Source organism: Nansenia antarctica, assembly GCF_963989245.1.
Source record: "Nansenia antarctica genome assembly, chromosome: 4".
Taxonomy (NCBI): domain Eukaryota; kingdom Metazoa; phylum Chordata; class Actinopteri; order Argentiniformes; family Microstomatidae; genus Nansenia; species Nansenia antarctica.
In genome coordinates, this window is record NC_137689.1 from 56,185,065 (window position 1) to 56,202,341 (window position 17,277).

At 46.0% G+C, this 17,277-nt stretch overlaps 1 protein-coding gene across 1 annotated transcript; it reads right to left on the reverse strand.

Annotated features, from left to right (window-relative positions):
* Positions 1–2,924: 2,924 nt before the first annotated feature.
* On the reverse strand, positions 2,925–9,397 carry LOC308156134 (ubiquitin carboxyl-terminal hydrolase 42-like; the record flags this gene model as incomplete). Its single annotated transcript, XM_080529490.1, has 14 exons — positions 2,925–3,126; positions 3,673–3,797; positions 4,433–5,101; positions 5,462–5,618; positions 5,726–5,826; positions 5,969–6,109; positions 6,275–6,386; positions 6,482–6,564; positions 6,695–6,765; positions 6,888–6,955; positions 7,627–7,726; positions 8,225–8,335; positions 8,517–8,726; positions 9,169–9,397. 14 exons carry the CDS (start codon positions 9,395–9,397, stop codon positions 2,925–2,927), a joined length of 2,379 nt encoding a protein of 792 aa, XP_080385616.1.
* Between the last annotated feature and the right edge of the window lie 7,880 nt (positions 9,398–17,277).

Sequence of the window (17,277 nt, forward strand, 5' to 3'; positions counted from 1 at the left end):
GAGATTTGGTTGGAGGTAGTACATTTCATTCACAAGGTTTAGCAAGAAAACATGAACATAAAACAAACAAAAAATCCCCAGTGAAGGATCATGTGGTCAGTGTGACCAGGTCATCACTAGAGGCCACTCCCTAGTTCCCATGGATCTAGGATCAATTTACCAACCACAAATAAGTAATATCCTTTAGTGTTCACGGGGAAAACCCAAAACTGACCCTAGATCAGTGTCAGTGACTTCATCTCACTACGAGGAAGTCCTTGGTCTTATGAACAGAGAAGCACTTGTTATTTTTAGACAGAGAGAAGCCTAAGAATGAAAACATTTATTAAAAGTTTTAATCCTTTAATCCTTGTGTCCATTGAGATGGGGTTGTGGTGCGCTGTGATGGGGTGCCGTTGGCGATGCATGACCAGAAGGGAGGCTGAAGTCATCGTAGTCGGTGCGGCGTTGTTTATTAGGAGAGTGGTCGTTGACATGGTCGTCGCCATGGTAACGGCGCTTCCGGTTCGGCCTCTCCTCACTGCTTCCTTGATGGGGTGCCGTTGGCGATGCATGACCAGAAGGGAGGCTGAAGTCATCGTAGTCGGTGCGGCGTTGTTTATTAGGAGAGTGGTCGTTGACATGGTCGTCGCCATGGTAACGGCGCTTCCGGTTCGGCCTCTCCTCACTGCTTCCTTGATGGGGTGCCGTTGGCGATGCATGACCAGAAGGGAGGCTGAAGTCATCGTAGTCGGTGCGGCGTTGTTTATTAGGAGAGTGGTCGTTGACATGGTCGTCGCCATGGTAATGGCGCTTCCGGTTCGGCCTCTCCTCACTGCTTCCTTGATGGGGTGCCGTTGGCGATGCATGACCAGAAGGCAGGCTGAAGTCATCGTAGTCGGTGCGGCGTTGTTTATTAGGAGAGTGGTCGTTGACATGGTCGTCGACATGGTAACGGCGCTTCCGGTTCGGCCTCTCCTCACTGCTTCCTGCCCTGCTCCCACAGGGGTCATAGTGAGGGGCCCGGTGCCCCTCTGAGCTCTGGGGGGAGTGGCTCTCGCCCCCCGACCTGTCCGACTCATCCTCCGTGTCGTGCCTCCGCTTCTTTTTCTTCTTCTTCTTGTGTTTGGAGGAGCTGGCGTCTGCAGCCCGGTCAAGGGAATCCACGTCTGAGCTCCTGAAGAGAAAGAGAAGAAGAAAACACAATCAGGTCAAAACCACGTATTGTAGCCTACACTAATATCACATGTTGGCTGTGTACAGTTGTATTTAATGAACACAGTAGTATCGCATAGTTCACTATAACATGAACTATTTAAAAGGGCACTATGTAGCGTTTAGCTCTCACTGCTCACCCTTGTTCTCGGAGTCGTTTCTTGGCCAGGCGCTCCTCTGAGCTCTCCTCTCTGTCTTCCCGTAGGTGGCCGTGGTTTTTCTCTGGCTCTGCCCTGCTGCCCTCGTCTTTGGAGCTGGGCTTGTCCAGATGGGGCTCTCTGCCCTCTTCTCGTCGCTCCGGCCCTGTGGCCAGGCTGTCGGTCTCAGAGACAGTTCTCTGGATCTCCCTGGTGTCGTACTTGTGTGGGGCTACCAGGCCCACAGAGGCCCCCGGGGCTGGGCCAGGCGGGGGCTTGGAGAAGGCAGAGGTGACCGGGGTGTCGAGGGAGGGTGTCGGCTGGGTGGATAAGGCCGTCTGGTTGTTGGGGTGCGTAGTGGAACTACTTGCCCTCTGGGCATCGGTTAGCGAATTAGCTCCTACATCCGATGTGTTCATGGTGGCAGTGGGCATTGGCGAACTAGCAGCAGAGGATGGTGCGTGGTGAGGGAGCGGATTAGCTCCGTTGTCATGGGTGGAGGCGCATATCTCTGGTGTAAGGGGGAGTCGACCCTCACTAACTGCACCATGCAGACTCTCACTCTGAGAAGGGGTGGCCTGGGTATTATATACCTCTTTGCTAGAAAAAAAGAAGAAGAAAAGCATACAGGCTTAATACAATTACATTCTTAATATCATAATTTCTGTTCCATTCCGGGTTTTCATGGGGACCATTGTATGAACTAGCCTGGCTCCGCCTCCCTCAAATGAGGCTTAATCCAGGTGTTTGCAATAAGGCTTACTTAGCTTACTCCAGGACTCCATAGTCTCCGACTTACTAAGCCACAGTTGAGATACTTTCATGCAAGCGGCTTAAATTACCTAGTTTAACTAGTCAAGATTAGGCCTAGTCCTGTCTTTATTTAAGCCCTGTCTGAGCAACCGGCCCTATGTCATGTTGGTCAAATTATATGAGATTTGGTTGGAGGTAGTACATTTCATTCACAAGGTTTGGCAAGAAAACATGAACATAAAACAAACAAAAAATCCCCAGTGAAGGATCATGTGGTCAGTGTGACCAGGTCATCACTAGAGGCCACTCCCTAGTTCCCATGGATCTAGGATCAATTTACCAACCACAAATAAGTAATATCCTTTAGTGTTCACGGGGAAAACCCAAAACTGACCCTAGATCAGTGTCAGTGACTTCATCTCACTACGAGGAAGTCCTTGGTCTTATGAACAGAGAAGCACTTGTTATTTTTAGACAGAGAGAAGCCTAAGAATGAAAAAAATTATTAAAAGTTTTAATCCTTTAATCCTTGTGTCCATTGAGATGGGGTTGTGGTGCGCTGTGATGGGGTGCCGTTGGCGATGCATGACCAGAAGGGAGGCTGAAGTCATCGTAGTCGGTGCGGCGTTGTTTATTAGGAGAGTGGTCGTTGACATGGTCGTCGCCATGGTAACGGCGCTTCCGGTTCGGCCTCTCCTCACTGCTTCCTTGATGGGGTGCCGTTGGCGATGCATGACCAGAAGGGAGGCTGAAGTCATCGTAGTCGGTGCGGCGTTGTTTATTAGGAGAGTGGTCGTTGACATGGTCGTCGCCATGGTAACGGCGCTTCCGGTTCGGCCTCTACTCACTGCTTCCTGCCCTGCTCCCACAGGGGTCACAGTGAGGGGCCCGGTGCCCCTCTGAGCTCTGGGGGGAGTGGCTCTCGCCCCCCGACCTGTCCGACTCATCCTCCGTGTCGTGCCTCCGCTTCTTTTTCTTCTTCTTCTTGTGTTTGGAGGAGCTGGCGTCTGCAGCCCGGTCAAGGGAATCCACGTCTGAGCTCCTGAAGAGAAAGAGAAGAAGAAAACACAATCAGGTCAAAACCACGTATTGTAGCCTACACTAATATCACATGTTGGCTGTGTACAGTTTTATTTAATGAACACAGTAGTATCGCATAGTTCACTATAACATGAACTATTTAAAAGGGCACTATGTAGCGTTTAGCTCTCACTGCTCACCCATGTTCTCGGAGTCATTTCTTGGCCAGGCGCTCCCCTGAGCTCTCCTCTCTGTCTTCCGATGTGTGTTCATGGTGGCAGTGGGCATTGGCGAACTAGCAGTAGAGGATGGTGCGTGGTGAGGGAGCGGATTAGCTCCGTTGTCATGGGTGGAGGCGCATATCTCTGGTGTAAGGGAGAGTCGACCCTCACTAACTGCACCATGCAGACTCTCACTCTGAGAAGGGGTGGCCTGGGTATTATATACCTCTTTGCTAGAAAAAAAAGAAGAAGAAAAGCATACAGGCTTAATACAATTACATTCTTAATATCATCATTTAAAATCATTGAAATCTGCACAGTGCCTGGAGGTGTGAGGGTTGTCTCACCTTGGCCGACTGTGATGAGACTCCCTGCCGTTAGCTATGCTTGGACCCACACCAGACGACAGCCCGTGACCGTTAGCTATGCTTGGACCCACACCAGACGACAGCCCAGGACCACTGCTAGACACCTGCAACAGACCACAAACACAAACATCAATGGGCGCACTGATGAAAATATTGACAGGACATGATTACATACTGCAGGATAATGACATGATTACATACTGCAGGATAATGACATGATTACATACTGCAGGATAATGACATGATGACATACTGCAGGATAATGACATGATTACATACTGCAGGATAATGACATGATGACATACTGCCGGATAATGACATGATTACATACGGCAGGATAATGACATGATGACATACAGCAGGATAATGACATGATGACATACTGCAGGATAATGACATGATGACATACTGCAGGATAATGACATGATGACATACTGCAGGATAATGACATGATTACATACTGCAGGATAATGACATGATGACATACTGCAGGATAATGACATGATTACATACTGCAGGATAATGACATGATTACATACTGCAGGATAATGACATGATGACATACTGCAGGATAATGCTTTGCAATAGTATTTCAACAACAATACCTTCTTCTCTTGTCCTTGCAAGCAGCCAAATACCATGACAACAATCCTATACGTGGCCCGATATCAGATAACCACACTTTATCAGATAGAAACTATTCTATGCTACCGTTTTGGCATGTTATTTGACTAAGTACCTTGTCAGTGTGTTTGAGGCCATTGACTTTGTGGTGTCCGTTCTGGTGACCGTTCTGGTTGGGTTTGGCGATGCCGTTACTGTTGTGGTGCGCCCCAGCCTCACTCCCACCAGCACCGTTGGTCTTAACGGCCGGCTGGGGTCGCGGGGCCGGTCCGTAGACGTCTCCTCCGTTCCTCCCGTTGAAATTAGGCTTGGCCAGGCCGTTTTCTAGAGCGCCGCCCTCCTGATCAGACTCCTCTGATGACTCGTGGCCGTACGGCACCAGGAAGGAGGAGCCGTGATTCCCATTACTGGCTAACGTGCCGTTCACACGAGGCGGGCGAGGGGCGGACATACAGGCTGAGGTAGACTGTGAGGAAGAGGAAGAGGAGGAGGCGGACGGCTGGACGTAAGAGGAGGAAGCTGAGGCTGAAGAAGAGGATGAGGAGGGGCGGATCTGCTTGCCCTGGCCAATGTAGAAGGAGAGCTTCTGTAGAAGGAGAGCAGGGTCGGGGATCCCAGTGGGACGGCAGAGTGGGTTTGAGGAGATGGCGGACGAGGAGGATGAAGAAGAGGAGGCGGAGGGCAGCACGTGGCTCGGTTTTCCGAGGCCGCCACTGCTGGTGCTAGGCTTGGAGCCAGATGGATTGTCTCTTAGAGAGCCGTTCCCGTTGACGTGAAGGGTGTTCTGTGAAACAACCAAAATAAGTTAGCTACAAGCCTCATTACACACTGCTGTTTCCCTTACCATTGAATAGGTGGGGCGGACCCCCCTGTCTGGAGTTTTGGCTTAGATAGAACTCAATAGAAAATGAGTAAATGGTAATGGGATCGCTGGATGTGTACTCATGTGCCCTGCCAAAAACAAATCTGTGCGAAACACTGGTACGCGAGCTTGCTGTGAATACAGTATTATCATTCATTGATCTTTAATAATCATCAGAATTATCATTAAGTATCATGCCAATGTGGTGTGAAGCTGCGTGTGGAGGCTCATATGACAATCAAAGAGTGTGTGTGTGTATACAGTGCAGTATAGAGGCTGTACCTTAGCCATGTTTGGGGGCAGCTGGGGGCCGATGAAGCCGGTGGAGTTGTGGCGAGGCCCGAGGTTGACACGGGGCGTGAGGACAGGGCGCGGGGACGACTGGCCTGGGGTGCGGCTCACGAGGTTACAGTCCCCTCCGTTCTTCAGATCAGGTGACCTGGCGGCCGGAATACAACAAGATGTTTTCGTGATAAAAACAAGGGGGGGGGGGCATGCACAAGAAATGTAAGTTGTGAAATGTCTTTGCGCCTCTGTGGTACTCACCTGATGTAGAAGAGCACGTAAGCCTGTTGGTTGAGAACGGATCTGATGTCACTGACAGACACCGAGGAGTCGTTCATCTGATACCACTGCCCGTTACTGGCCTGAGAATTAAGAAGAGGACTGTTAACGTCACATCACATCAACATCTAATTCTGAGCAAAATGAGACTGGCTGATGCACTGGTGAACTGAATTTTTATGAGGGGGGTGTGTGTGTGTGTGTGTGTGTGTGTGTGTGTGATACCTTGATGTAGCAGTAGTAGTGTCCAGCATGGCAGCTACGGCCTGAGTGGACCAGCACTGCGTACAGAACATAGACCTGGGGCTCCCCGTGGGACTGGGACATGAAGGGCCTAAGGTCCAGGTACTCGGGGTACCTCACGTCCTGAGTAAGGAGAGTAAGGACGTGGTCAGCACCACACAGGGAAACGAACCGGGGGTACATCTTCAAAATAACTAAGGCATTTCTGATTGTCTGAGAAGAGGAAAAAATACCCTATTGCATTTAACATTCTAAACCTGAATCCAAATATTCCCAAAATGATCTTACCTTTCCAATCTTGCCCCCGTTGAAGTTGGCAAAGCGCTTCAGTGAGATGGTGAGCACGTTGGAGCTCCGGTGGATGGTGAATCTCTTTGAGGCTGGAACCATTTTCTTACACCTGCAGACAGGTTTTAGTCAGTTGCATTCCATTATGATGTGAGGAATCAAAACTCAATAGGCTGCACAAATAAATGAATACAGGTATATACTAACTTTGTGCATTTGTATGCATTCTCTCCATCCAGTTGCTCTGGCTTGACAAACTGCTCCAGTGCCTTGGTTATGCTGGGAGCCGTCTGCAAGACGACAGACACAATTCTCAATTATTTACTTATTACCAATATCTCATATCACGATGAATAATTCTTGTAAAAGGTACTTGATTGATGTGAAACAGCAGAATGATTATGTATAATTGTGTGTTACCTTTATTTCCAATGCGACATCCAAGTAGGGGTCAAACGTGTCAGAGACTGCTTTGCAGTTTAAACATTTTACTGTGAAAGATTGAGCATTGAAGATTCAGTGCTTTTCTTTGCTAACTTTGTACGGGTAAGCAACATACATACAGTATAAGCAGCATACAAATGAGCAATGCAAGTTTGGACCAATAACTTACCTCTGGATCGTAGGTACCCTCCAAAGACTTGGTGGATAAAACTGGTTGCCTGCGTTTGCCTGTCCAATCTATTGAAAAAAGAAATGTCAGAAGAATTAAAAAGACAAACTACAAACTACTCAAAATGTGAATGAATTATTCCTAATAGTCAGCCAGTCTGTACTACAGTACATTCTCAAATCAAGATACTCGTTTATTAACCATTAGCAACACAAACTGTTACAGCCCTTTGAGGAGAAGAAATAAAGGGGAAGAGACAGCAGAGGAAATAGAGCAAAGATAATTACAGAAAGGTAACCTGTTGGCGCAGAAAGGAAATCCACTATCCACAAGAGTTTGAGAGTTTGAGTTTGAGAATGTTTATTTTGGTCCCCTATACAATTCACAATACAGATATAAGAAAATGTACATAGTCACAATTTATAACATCAGGACCAAAAAGGTGTAGGCTGAAGCCGTGGCTTATTGCGCCTACCCTTGTTACATGTATGCATGTCCCCCCATGAATGCATAATCAAAACATTGAAACTTTTATAAACAAAAAGTTATTTTTTCATTTTTTTGTAGAGCTTGCTACAGTCAGTTTTAAGGGTCGCTTCTATAAGCGAGGGTCATTGCAACATATCTATTAATCATGTCTCACTGTATTCTAAGCTAAATATGAATGTAGGTCAGATCCAAGTACACTACATCCTAGTGGCTGAACACTGATTTCCATAACTCCCTCAGTAACACCTACTTGGTTCCAGGCAGGCAGGACTTTTGCATAGCATCCACTGTGTGTCGCAGGAACTCGTGGGCATCCTCCTGACTCCCTAAGCGGAAGTGCTTTGCGATCCCTACCGGGTGTAACAGGGCAGGTAGATGACGAAACCATACAGTTGACAAACACTTGAGAGCATCAAACAATCACATTGACATGGTTATGGTTAGCTGTTACTTATCGTTTGGTATTTTGGTGGAAGCATAGAATGCTATTGCTAAGAAGCTGTCTGTCAAATAGTTCTCCCTCCAAAATAAATTGATAGCACCTTCTACTTTTTTGGAGGGAAAATAAATGTTCTGAAGATACTGTGTGTTCCCTGGATTTGGCACCTGTGATGCTATCCAACTCTCTTTGCATTTTTGGAGGGAAAACTATTTAGCTGACAGGCTGGTCATATTGTCCATATATCTATTATTTTGATACAGCAAATATGTTTTTTTGTTTTGTTCTGATGTGATTGCAGGCAGTTATTATTATTATTATTATTTTTTTTTACAACAACACATATTTCCATCAAGCATATATTTAAATAGTAATATAGTTTTTTTTCTGATTGTGAGTGGACACTCACGTTTTAGTTCATTGAAGACACCAATGGGCTTGATGACGTTCCCCGAGTTAGCAAAGACCTGGGTGATGTGGTTCTGCATGGTGCACATCATACAGAAACCAGGCTCATGACCTAAAGGGGAACAGATATGGAGGTTAATCGGATAAGAGGCATGTTGTACCGTATCTTCCAGCATTCTGTTCCGATTAACTTCATTCCTCAATACAATTGTTTAAAATTCAATATATCACGACCAAAATAGTCATTCTAAACAGGTCTGGAAACCAGATTGGTTATATCTTCATTCACATACATGTTTTGGAATGTTCCCGGGTCAGCATGTAGTTGGTGAGGGGAACGGTGTAGGTGAGACACTGCAGAGCCGAGTTGAGGAAGCAGGTGTTTCCCAGGTTCTGGAGGCCCGCTCCGATGCGGTGGATCTGGCTCCACTTCAAGTTGAGCCGCTCCATAGGGAACAGGACCTTCTGGGGGAGGCCAATGCCGTCCCCACTGCTCAGCACCACTGGGGAGGGTGGGGAAACACAAATAAAAACACTGAGATTAGTCACAGGCGGAAAAGACTTTTAAAGAAAGTTTTACGTTTTGTTTATATGGAACTTGGAAACAAGCGATGGAGTGCTAGGTGAGAGCAGAGGGCAGAGAGATGCTGTCTTTATTACTGACATCACACAGTAGGTTCTACAAGAGAGAACCTCATTCTGGGTCATTTGCTTGGGGCTACATTAAGCGATTGATTACCTCCCCTCACAGTACAACATGCTTACATAACTTGCCATGCCATAGAGAAAAGACACACAACACCTAGGAAACCTGTTCAGTCGGTCAATTGGGCGGGAATTCCCTCAGCACACACAGTGAATACATTTACAGTGAGTGCAGGTATTTGCCTTCGTTTTTACCCAGCATCAAGAGACCTTTTGATTTAACAAACCATATCTTCTCACCTTGCTCCTTGGGCCGATCCACTGAGTGGGTCGCACTGCTGTAGATGGTAGCTCCAGGTGTGGGGCCCAGGCAGCCGCCTGTCTTCACCCTGGGGGTGTCATTGGGTGAGGGGCCCACCCCCCAGCTGGAGCAGCTGCTGTCCATCCCGTCTCCACTACTGAAGGGGGAGCGCTTGCACCCGACTGACTCAAGGTCAGACTTCTCTGAAGATCTGTCAACTATGGTCATTGTTCATTGCTGATGGGCAAAAACAACAAACACAGATGAAAGTGTTAGCTATTTAATATGTAAGTATTGACAACTAGTTGAGGAATGATAACCCTGGTAGAGATTAGTGAAGTTGTATCTGAACCAAGCACACATACAATCTTCACTGGAGCTCTAGTGGGTTAGTATTACGCTATGATATTCAGATTGTAGTCCAAGAGTGCCAAATAAAGTGCAGTGTATATAGGATGCTCTAAACAACCTATGAAGCAACACTTTAATACAGTGTCATCCTTAGCTACCTGCATGCATGCATGTTCCGTCCAGCATCTAAATCAAACACACTGATTTTCTATTATAAATGGGTGACTTCTGGGTATGACAGATTCAGTTGGTGGATCTATTCACACATTATATCAGGAATGACTCCCTGTCTGGTACTGAGAGGGGCTTATGATACTCAGTCAATCCCCATGAAATATGGCAGAACAAAATCGTTTCAAATGAAAGCTTGAGGAACAAAGAAGGGTTCACAAAAAGAGTAGCTAGCAATCCAAAGCCAGTTTTTGGTTTTTGAATCAAATGTACATAGCTAAGAAAGAGAAGGAAAGAGAGATAGAGCTCCTAAGTAAGTGAGGGACAGTGTCAGTAATAAGCACAGGAATAAGCATACATCTAGAAGCATTTGGAGCATAGTAGTGTATTATGGAGATCCATGTTAGTATGTCATATTAACCACCAGGTTTACAATGCATGGCAAAACATTCCTATCACTTTAAGAATTTGCCCACCGATACAACCGTTCGTTAAATAAGATTTCACCGAATAATATTGCCAAACTAAAAATGCGCCGGCTTGTACCAAATAAATGGCTCGTACACACAACGATTCACGGACACGTGACAACGTTACAGTAGGGTGTTAGGGGCATAAACGTTTGTGTTAGGGATGCACCGAAATGAAAATTCTTGGCCGAGGCCGAAGCCGAATTTAAGGAAACACTTGGCCGAATACCGAATACCGAATGTGTATCGGCAGTTTTTAATTTTATCATTGCATAAACTAAATACATTTTGCTTTTTATTCATGCTTCTCAAAGAAAGAAATTGAGATTGAAAAAAAATAACTTTTATTGAACATTCCAGCAGACATCAGTCTATACCAACAAAGCACAATAAATAAAATAAATCAGTCAAATTAAATGTTTTTGTTTTCCCTGAATAGCTGCTGAAAGAAAATCTTTGTAGGCCTACAACAAAAAAGTGCATTGGGATAAAAGTGCTTTGAGACTACTTTTTACTAGGCTACTTCTTTTCGTAAAATACCATAACATTTTAACTAAATGTTTTAAACTTTTTTCATTTTAACAAAACATTAGAAAACAAACAAACAACATTATGCCTATACTTGACTGACTGCTCAAATGAAATCTGTCTGTATAACGTATGTATATAACTTATGTATGTGTAGCTTGTCAGCTATGGCATGTCAGTTACACAATATATAACAAAAATGTGCATAGGGATAAATAAAACAAATGAATAACTGGCTGCCCTTTAAAACAATATAAGCCTACTTATGAACTCATGGGTGTTGTAGAACACTAAGCAGATATGTGCTGTTGGCGCAGTGAGCAGATGACAGCCCGGGTGCGTTCGTAAACTCGCTCCGGGGATCTGATCAGCACTCGCGGAATGCCTCTCGTCCAATCGAATCGCTCGGTCCCTTTATGACGTCGGACCCAGTGTGCGCCCCGGCGCTCTCAGAGCGAGTTTTTTTTTCAACGAACGCAGCCACGGTTATGGAGCTAGCCATGTTGGGTCTTATTCCAAACCCAAACTGCCGACATGTTTTCTGTAGGCTAATTATAAGATGTAGCAGCATGCAGTCAATGCTCGTCTCATTCGCTGAGCAGCATGGGATGCTTACACTGTTTGATTGCGTCATCAAAACACGCCCACTATTCGGTGGTAAACATTCGGTGTTTTCACACATTCGGCCGAATACCGAATGTACTTTATTTTGCGATATTCGGCCGAATACATTCGGTGGCCGAATGTTCGGTGCATCCCTAGTTTGTGTACAGTAGAATTCTCAACAGCGTCACTAGCAACTGCTATAGTTTAGAACCTATAGACACACTTCATTGCATAAATGCATTTCATGAAGTCCAGAGAAGCTTTGCAGAAGCTTTATTTTGATCCATGCCATGATGGTAATTGTGTAGCATATATCTGATAGCATAATATCCGATGAGGTTCCGTGGCTCTTGGAATACCTCTCAGGCCTGGCTGGTGGTGAGGCCCTGGCTGGAGGTGAGGGCCTGGCTGGGGGTGAGGGCCTGGCTGGTGGTGAGGGCCTGGCTGGGGGTGAGGGCCTGGCTGGGGGTGAGGGCCTGGCTGGGGGTGAGGGCCTGGCTGGTGGCGAGGGCCTGGCTGGGGGTGAGGGCCTGGCTGGGGGTGAGGGCCTGGCTGGTGGTGAGGGCCTGGCTGGGGGTGAGGGCCTGAATGGGGGTGAGGGCCTGGCTGGGGGTGAGGGCCTGGCTGGGGGTGAGGGCCTGGCTCTCCCTGCGCCTCACCTGGTGGTGAGGACCTGGCTGGTGGTGAGGGCCTGGATGGGGGTGAGGACCTGGATGGGGGTGAGGGCCTGGCTGGGGGTGAGGACCTGGATGGGGGTGAGGGCCTGGCTGGGGGTGAGGGCCTGGCTGGGGGTGAGGGCCTGGCTCTCCCTGCGCCTCACCTGGTGGTGAGGACCTGGCTGGTGGTGAGGGCCTGGATGGGGGTGAGGACCTGGATGGGGGTGAGGGCCTGGCTGGGGGTGAGGGCCTGGCTGGGGGTGAGGACCTGGCTGGAGGTGAGGACCTTGCTGGTGGTGAGGACCTGGCTGGAGGTGAGGACCTTGCTGGTGGTGAGGGCCTGGCTCTGCCTGGGCATCTGCTTCAAGCCTTTTCTGGATAGCTCGCAGCTTCTCTACCTCACTAAGGAGCCTTGAGCATTCCCCATCACCGCTCTCTTGGCTGCTGCGGAGAGAGGAAATGTCCTGCTCCAGCCTTGACTGTACAGCTAGGAGGTCCATTTTCTCCTTAGCCAGGGAGGAGGCCTCTTTTCCAAGCTCTTCCAGCTTGGTAGACAGACACTCTTTTTCTCCAGCCAAGTCCCCCTTTGCCTGGTCTCTCTGCTTCAGTTCAGACTTCAAGGCCTTAACCTCTGCATTCAAGGCTTTTATTTCCTGTGCAGCATTGTTAAGGCTGGAAGACATCTCATCCATGGCCTTGTCTCCAGTGAGAGATTGTTGAGTAAAGTCCTGTACTTTGGCTTGCAGTTGGACTTTCTCGTCAAGCAGACCCTGTTTCTCAGCTATCAATCCAGTGTGAGTGGCCTTAAATTGTTCTACCTCTTTAAGCAAGCGATGTTGTTCAGAGGCCACTGTATCTCTTTCAATGCAAACAGAGGCAACCTCTGCCTTCAGATTGGATTCAGACTCCAGGAAAGTAGTCCTTTCATGTGTCACAGTTGACAGTTTTGTCTGTAAGTCCTGTACTTCTTTAGAGAGGGCATCCTTAGCAGAGGTCAGTGTATTTTGCTCATTGGCTTTAGCATGCAGCTGAGATTCAAGAAGCTTCTTTGCCTCTGCAGATGATTCTGCCTGGCCTTTGAGCTCCTTAACCTGCAGAAGTAGATCATATTTGCCCTTCTGCAGGAGCTGTAGGCTCTTGTGAAGCTCTGCCTGCTGGGACAGCAGGAGCTCCCTCTCTTTTGTTAGGTTATTCCTCTGTTGAACAAGCTCCAAACTTACAGATTCAGCTTCAACTTTTAGTTTGCTGTGCTCCTCTGCAAGATTGGTTTTACCTTTTTCAAGCTCCTCCCTCTTAGTTTTTGATAGCTCCTCCCTCTTAGTCTCCTGCTGCTGAATCTCTTGCTGGTACTTCAGGAGGACCTCATTCTTCTCTGTATTGACCTTTTGAAGCTCTTCAATTTGGGCTTGGTGCTCAGCTTCAGCATTCTTCAGGCTTGTGTTTTTGACCTGTGCCTCCTGAACAACAGCTCTCAGATTCTCCACCTCTTTGGACAGTGAAGCCTTCTTTCTATCTAACTGCTGGTTTGTGGTCAAAAGTTTATCTTGATCTTCTGTGAGCTTGTCCCTAAATGTCAAGAGTTCTTCTGTCTTGAATGAGAGCTCCTTGTGACAAGCCTCAGAGGCAGAGAGATTGGCCTGTACATCTGAGAGCTGCTTCTCAAGATTCTCCTTCTGAGCCTTGAACGTAGCACTTTCCTTAGATATACAATCCAGAGCTGTGATTTGCTTCTGCAGGTCTGCAGACAAACGCTCAACGTCCTGCTTGGAGGAGTCAAGTTCAGCAGAAAGAGACTGAGGGAAAAAAGTTGAAAGAAAAAGGGGAAAGGTGAAGTGAACACAACCAAAAATGAAGTAAAGCAAATGAACAAAAGTAATAAAATGCAACTGGAAGGGTTAAGCTGGTGCAAGCATAAACATTATGGGGAAAAAGATACCACAGCAGACACCACCCTGAACTTACAACAAATACATTGAAAACAGGGGTACAGCAATCAAACATTTTCAATTGAGAGTATGGGTTTGTGTGTGAATTATAATTGTGATGGCAACTCTTTTTAGGTCTATGTTAGTGATTTCTCAAGGACCAAAGTGTCTACTTTTCCATTACTTACATTTTGCATGTAAAACAGGATAAACACTGACTAAACCAGGAGAGCAGTTCATGGGTATAAACGTAATGCTTTGTACTACTAACATACATACACCTAGACTAGAGACTGTCATCATTCTCTCCTAGTGGGAGATCTTACCTCACAGATGAGGACAGTGGGTGAGTCTTGGTCTGGTTGACCGAGGTCTGGGTTTCCCACAGGGTGGGTCAGGACACACGCCTGAGTCACTGCCAGATCCTCCACGGTCAGGACTAGTAATATCAAACATGATTATGTTTATTGGTAGGGTTTCTAGAATGTTCTACAGGCTATATAGGTGGTTCACAACAACACACAAGTGTTGTAATCATTTCTGAACTAATAAATGCACTATTATAGTGGGTTGAGGTTATGTACTGTAACGTGATTTGTAAAATTCGAGCCATGCTTGCCGTAGCTAAATTACCGTCCAACTTAGTCCACTCGGTGGACTTAAAAGAAGGAATAATGACATTGACATTTCGTGAGTTTAGAATGATAAGGTTCTATCTCCGTTTATATCCCTCCGTAGCTGTCTATCTATCTCCCCTTCAACATGCCTAGTGCGTTCCACAACGGACCTTGCCCGGCCATGCGCTAAATTATACTGGAGTTTCTCCGGTGTCAGGGAGTGAGCAGCCATATAAGAATAAGACCACCTGATAAGAATAAGACCATTATATTATTACAGTTTAAGCAGCACTCGAGTTTAAATAAAAACAGTCAAAATCGCCCCCCTCTTTCCATACTTTATGTCATTTTATCAATGAACGTGGTATACTGCTATTTCAAGGTGCGAGGGGGCACGCACACATGCAATGACATTTTTACCAAGTTACTGATACTGAAGTCACTGACGAGGGGATGCTAAAATTGTCCTCTTATGATAAAATCCACCACCTCCCCTGATTTTCTTTTACAACTTGAGTAGAGTATTTACTATTTAAGCATGTGGCTGGTTAGTTGTCATGATCAAACGTTACAAATGCAACTTACCGAGAAGCCACCCTTCTCTGCCCTCTCCCGCTTCCAGACGAACGCCTACCCTACATTATAGCACTTGTCTTAATTCAGCCGCTATAATTGAGCCGCTATCACAGGGCGTTAATACAAGCCTCATTCACCTGCGTTCATTTTACCTGCGTTGGTATTGTGAGACAGTCCACCATGGATGGCTTTCCCTGTTGTTGTTGTTGTTGTTGTTGTTGTTGTTGTTGTGTTTATGTTACCGTTATTGTTGATTGGTTGGATCACCCAGAGAGAGATATAACTCGTTACCTAGGTTACGTAACGGCAGTTAAGGGAACAACGCTCATCGGTATGGACAGCAAAGCTGCTGTTCTGTGCCAGAGCTAGTTTTCCCGTCATCTATTAACCTGCCATCTGGGACACAATTAGTTGTATCTTGTATGTTGTATTGAAGAAGTTCACTAAAGAACAAGAAACGGAGAATTCCTTGTCGTGTGAGTCATTATACCCACGCACATCAGACCGACAAAACACGACAGTATTTATAGAAGGAAGCACGTACGCAACTTTAAACCATCTCAGCCCGTTTTATAAATAATGCTCACGTCCGTTTAGAAAAATGTGCTTACGTGAAAGTCAAAGATGACGTTCAAGTACTTTTTTTTAATAAATGAGGCCCCCTGAACTAATAAATGCACTATATTGGGTTTATGTTATGTACTGTAACGTGATTTGTAAAATTCGAGCCATGCTTGCCGTAGCTAAATTACCGTCCAACTTTGTCCACTCGGTGGACTAGAAAGAATAATGACATTGACATTTCGTGAGCTTAGAATGATAAGGTTCTATCTCCGTTTAGGGTAGTTCAGAGATATTGAGCGTCAACGTTTTTACATTCCTTTATGTTTTGTGAGATGTTTTATTATGTTTTTATTAATTACCAACTAAAACATGTCATGTTGTTGTATATCCACTGGCTAACTGCAGGGGCGGATTTAGGATCGTAGGAGATCCGGGGCTTAGCCCAGAGGGAGAATATAATGTGCGCGCGTAGCGCGCCGGAAAATGTTGCCTTCAACCTTCAACTTACCACCACCTTAAAGCGGACAAAAGGCACTGGAGAACACATACTATACATTCACACCCTTTAATGAAGCAAACTAATTGTGGTGGTTCTGGGCACAGAGGGAGGTTAGCACACGTAGCTCCCCCTGTCAGTCACCATCATTTATATTTGTATAGAATTACATAATTGATGGGCTGAGGCTAGTTATGTTACAGTATGTATATCAGGGCAGACTCTGTGCTCACCACTTATATTGTATTTAGAGTCTTGTCCTGTGTTATATGACGATATATTACATGTATTGTTGGCCTGTGTATAGTACTGTGAAATCAAATCCCCCCTGGGACATTAAACAAACTTAGTTAGTTAGCGTTACATCTTAAGATAGATTTGAGTCATGTTCTGTATACATACATACTACCATAAGGGCATACTTAATGTGGTTACTCCATGTTTACTAGCTGTAACATTAACGTTACATCATTCTTTTTCACTTGTTACTCAGTCAACCAGAGTGCAGATATCAAAGACTATCAGCCTGTTATTCACTTTATTTGTATAAGTATTATCCTTTGTTTGATTTCTTACCATGTACCGTAACAGTACCTTGCTATGTTTCATTTTCATTATAACATAACGTTATGTTATGATAGCCAGCTAGCATTAGCAAACCGGAAAAGTAGTGTCAGTGAGTCAGTCACCTTTCTAATAAGATTCACAAACCTGAAACATCATCTATATCATCACTGCTGGTGATGTCATTGTTGTCAGCTGCTGATACGGCTGCTGCAACAGTTCTTGGCGCTTGTTTTGTTGAAAACAACTTTCGGATATCCATCCTTACAATTTGGCAAGTCAGGCACTGATTGAGATCACTTCTTCTTCAGGGCAGGGTAGGCTACGCAGTATGCAGGCTAATGTCGCGCAGCTGCTGCCTCTCTGTTGGACTCCGGTACTGCACGTTACTCACGAGAGTTTTTTTTTTTTTAAGTAAAACATTCGGGGCTTTTCAGAAAACATCCGGGGCTTGAGCCCCAGTAGCCACCCCCTAGCGCCGCCCCTGGCTAACTGTAACCTACCTTCCTCCTCAGTGATAACAGGGGCCTCTTCAGAGCCCCAGGTTTTATAGATGTAGCACGAACCAGCAACGGCTGCTGCCA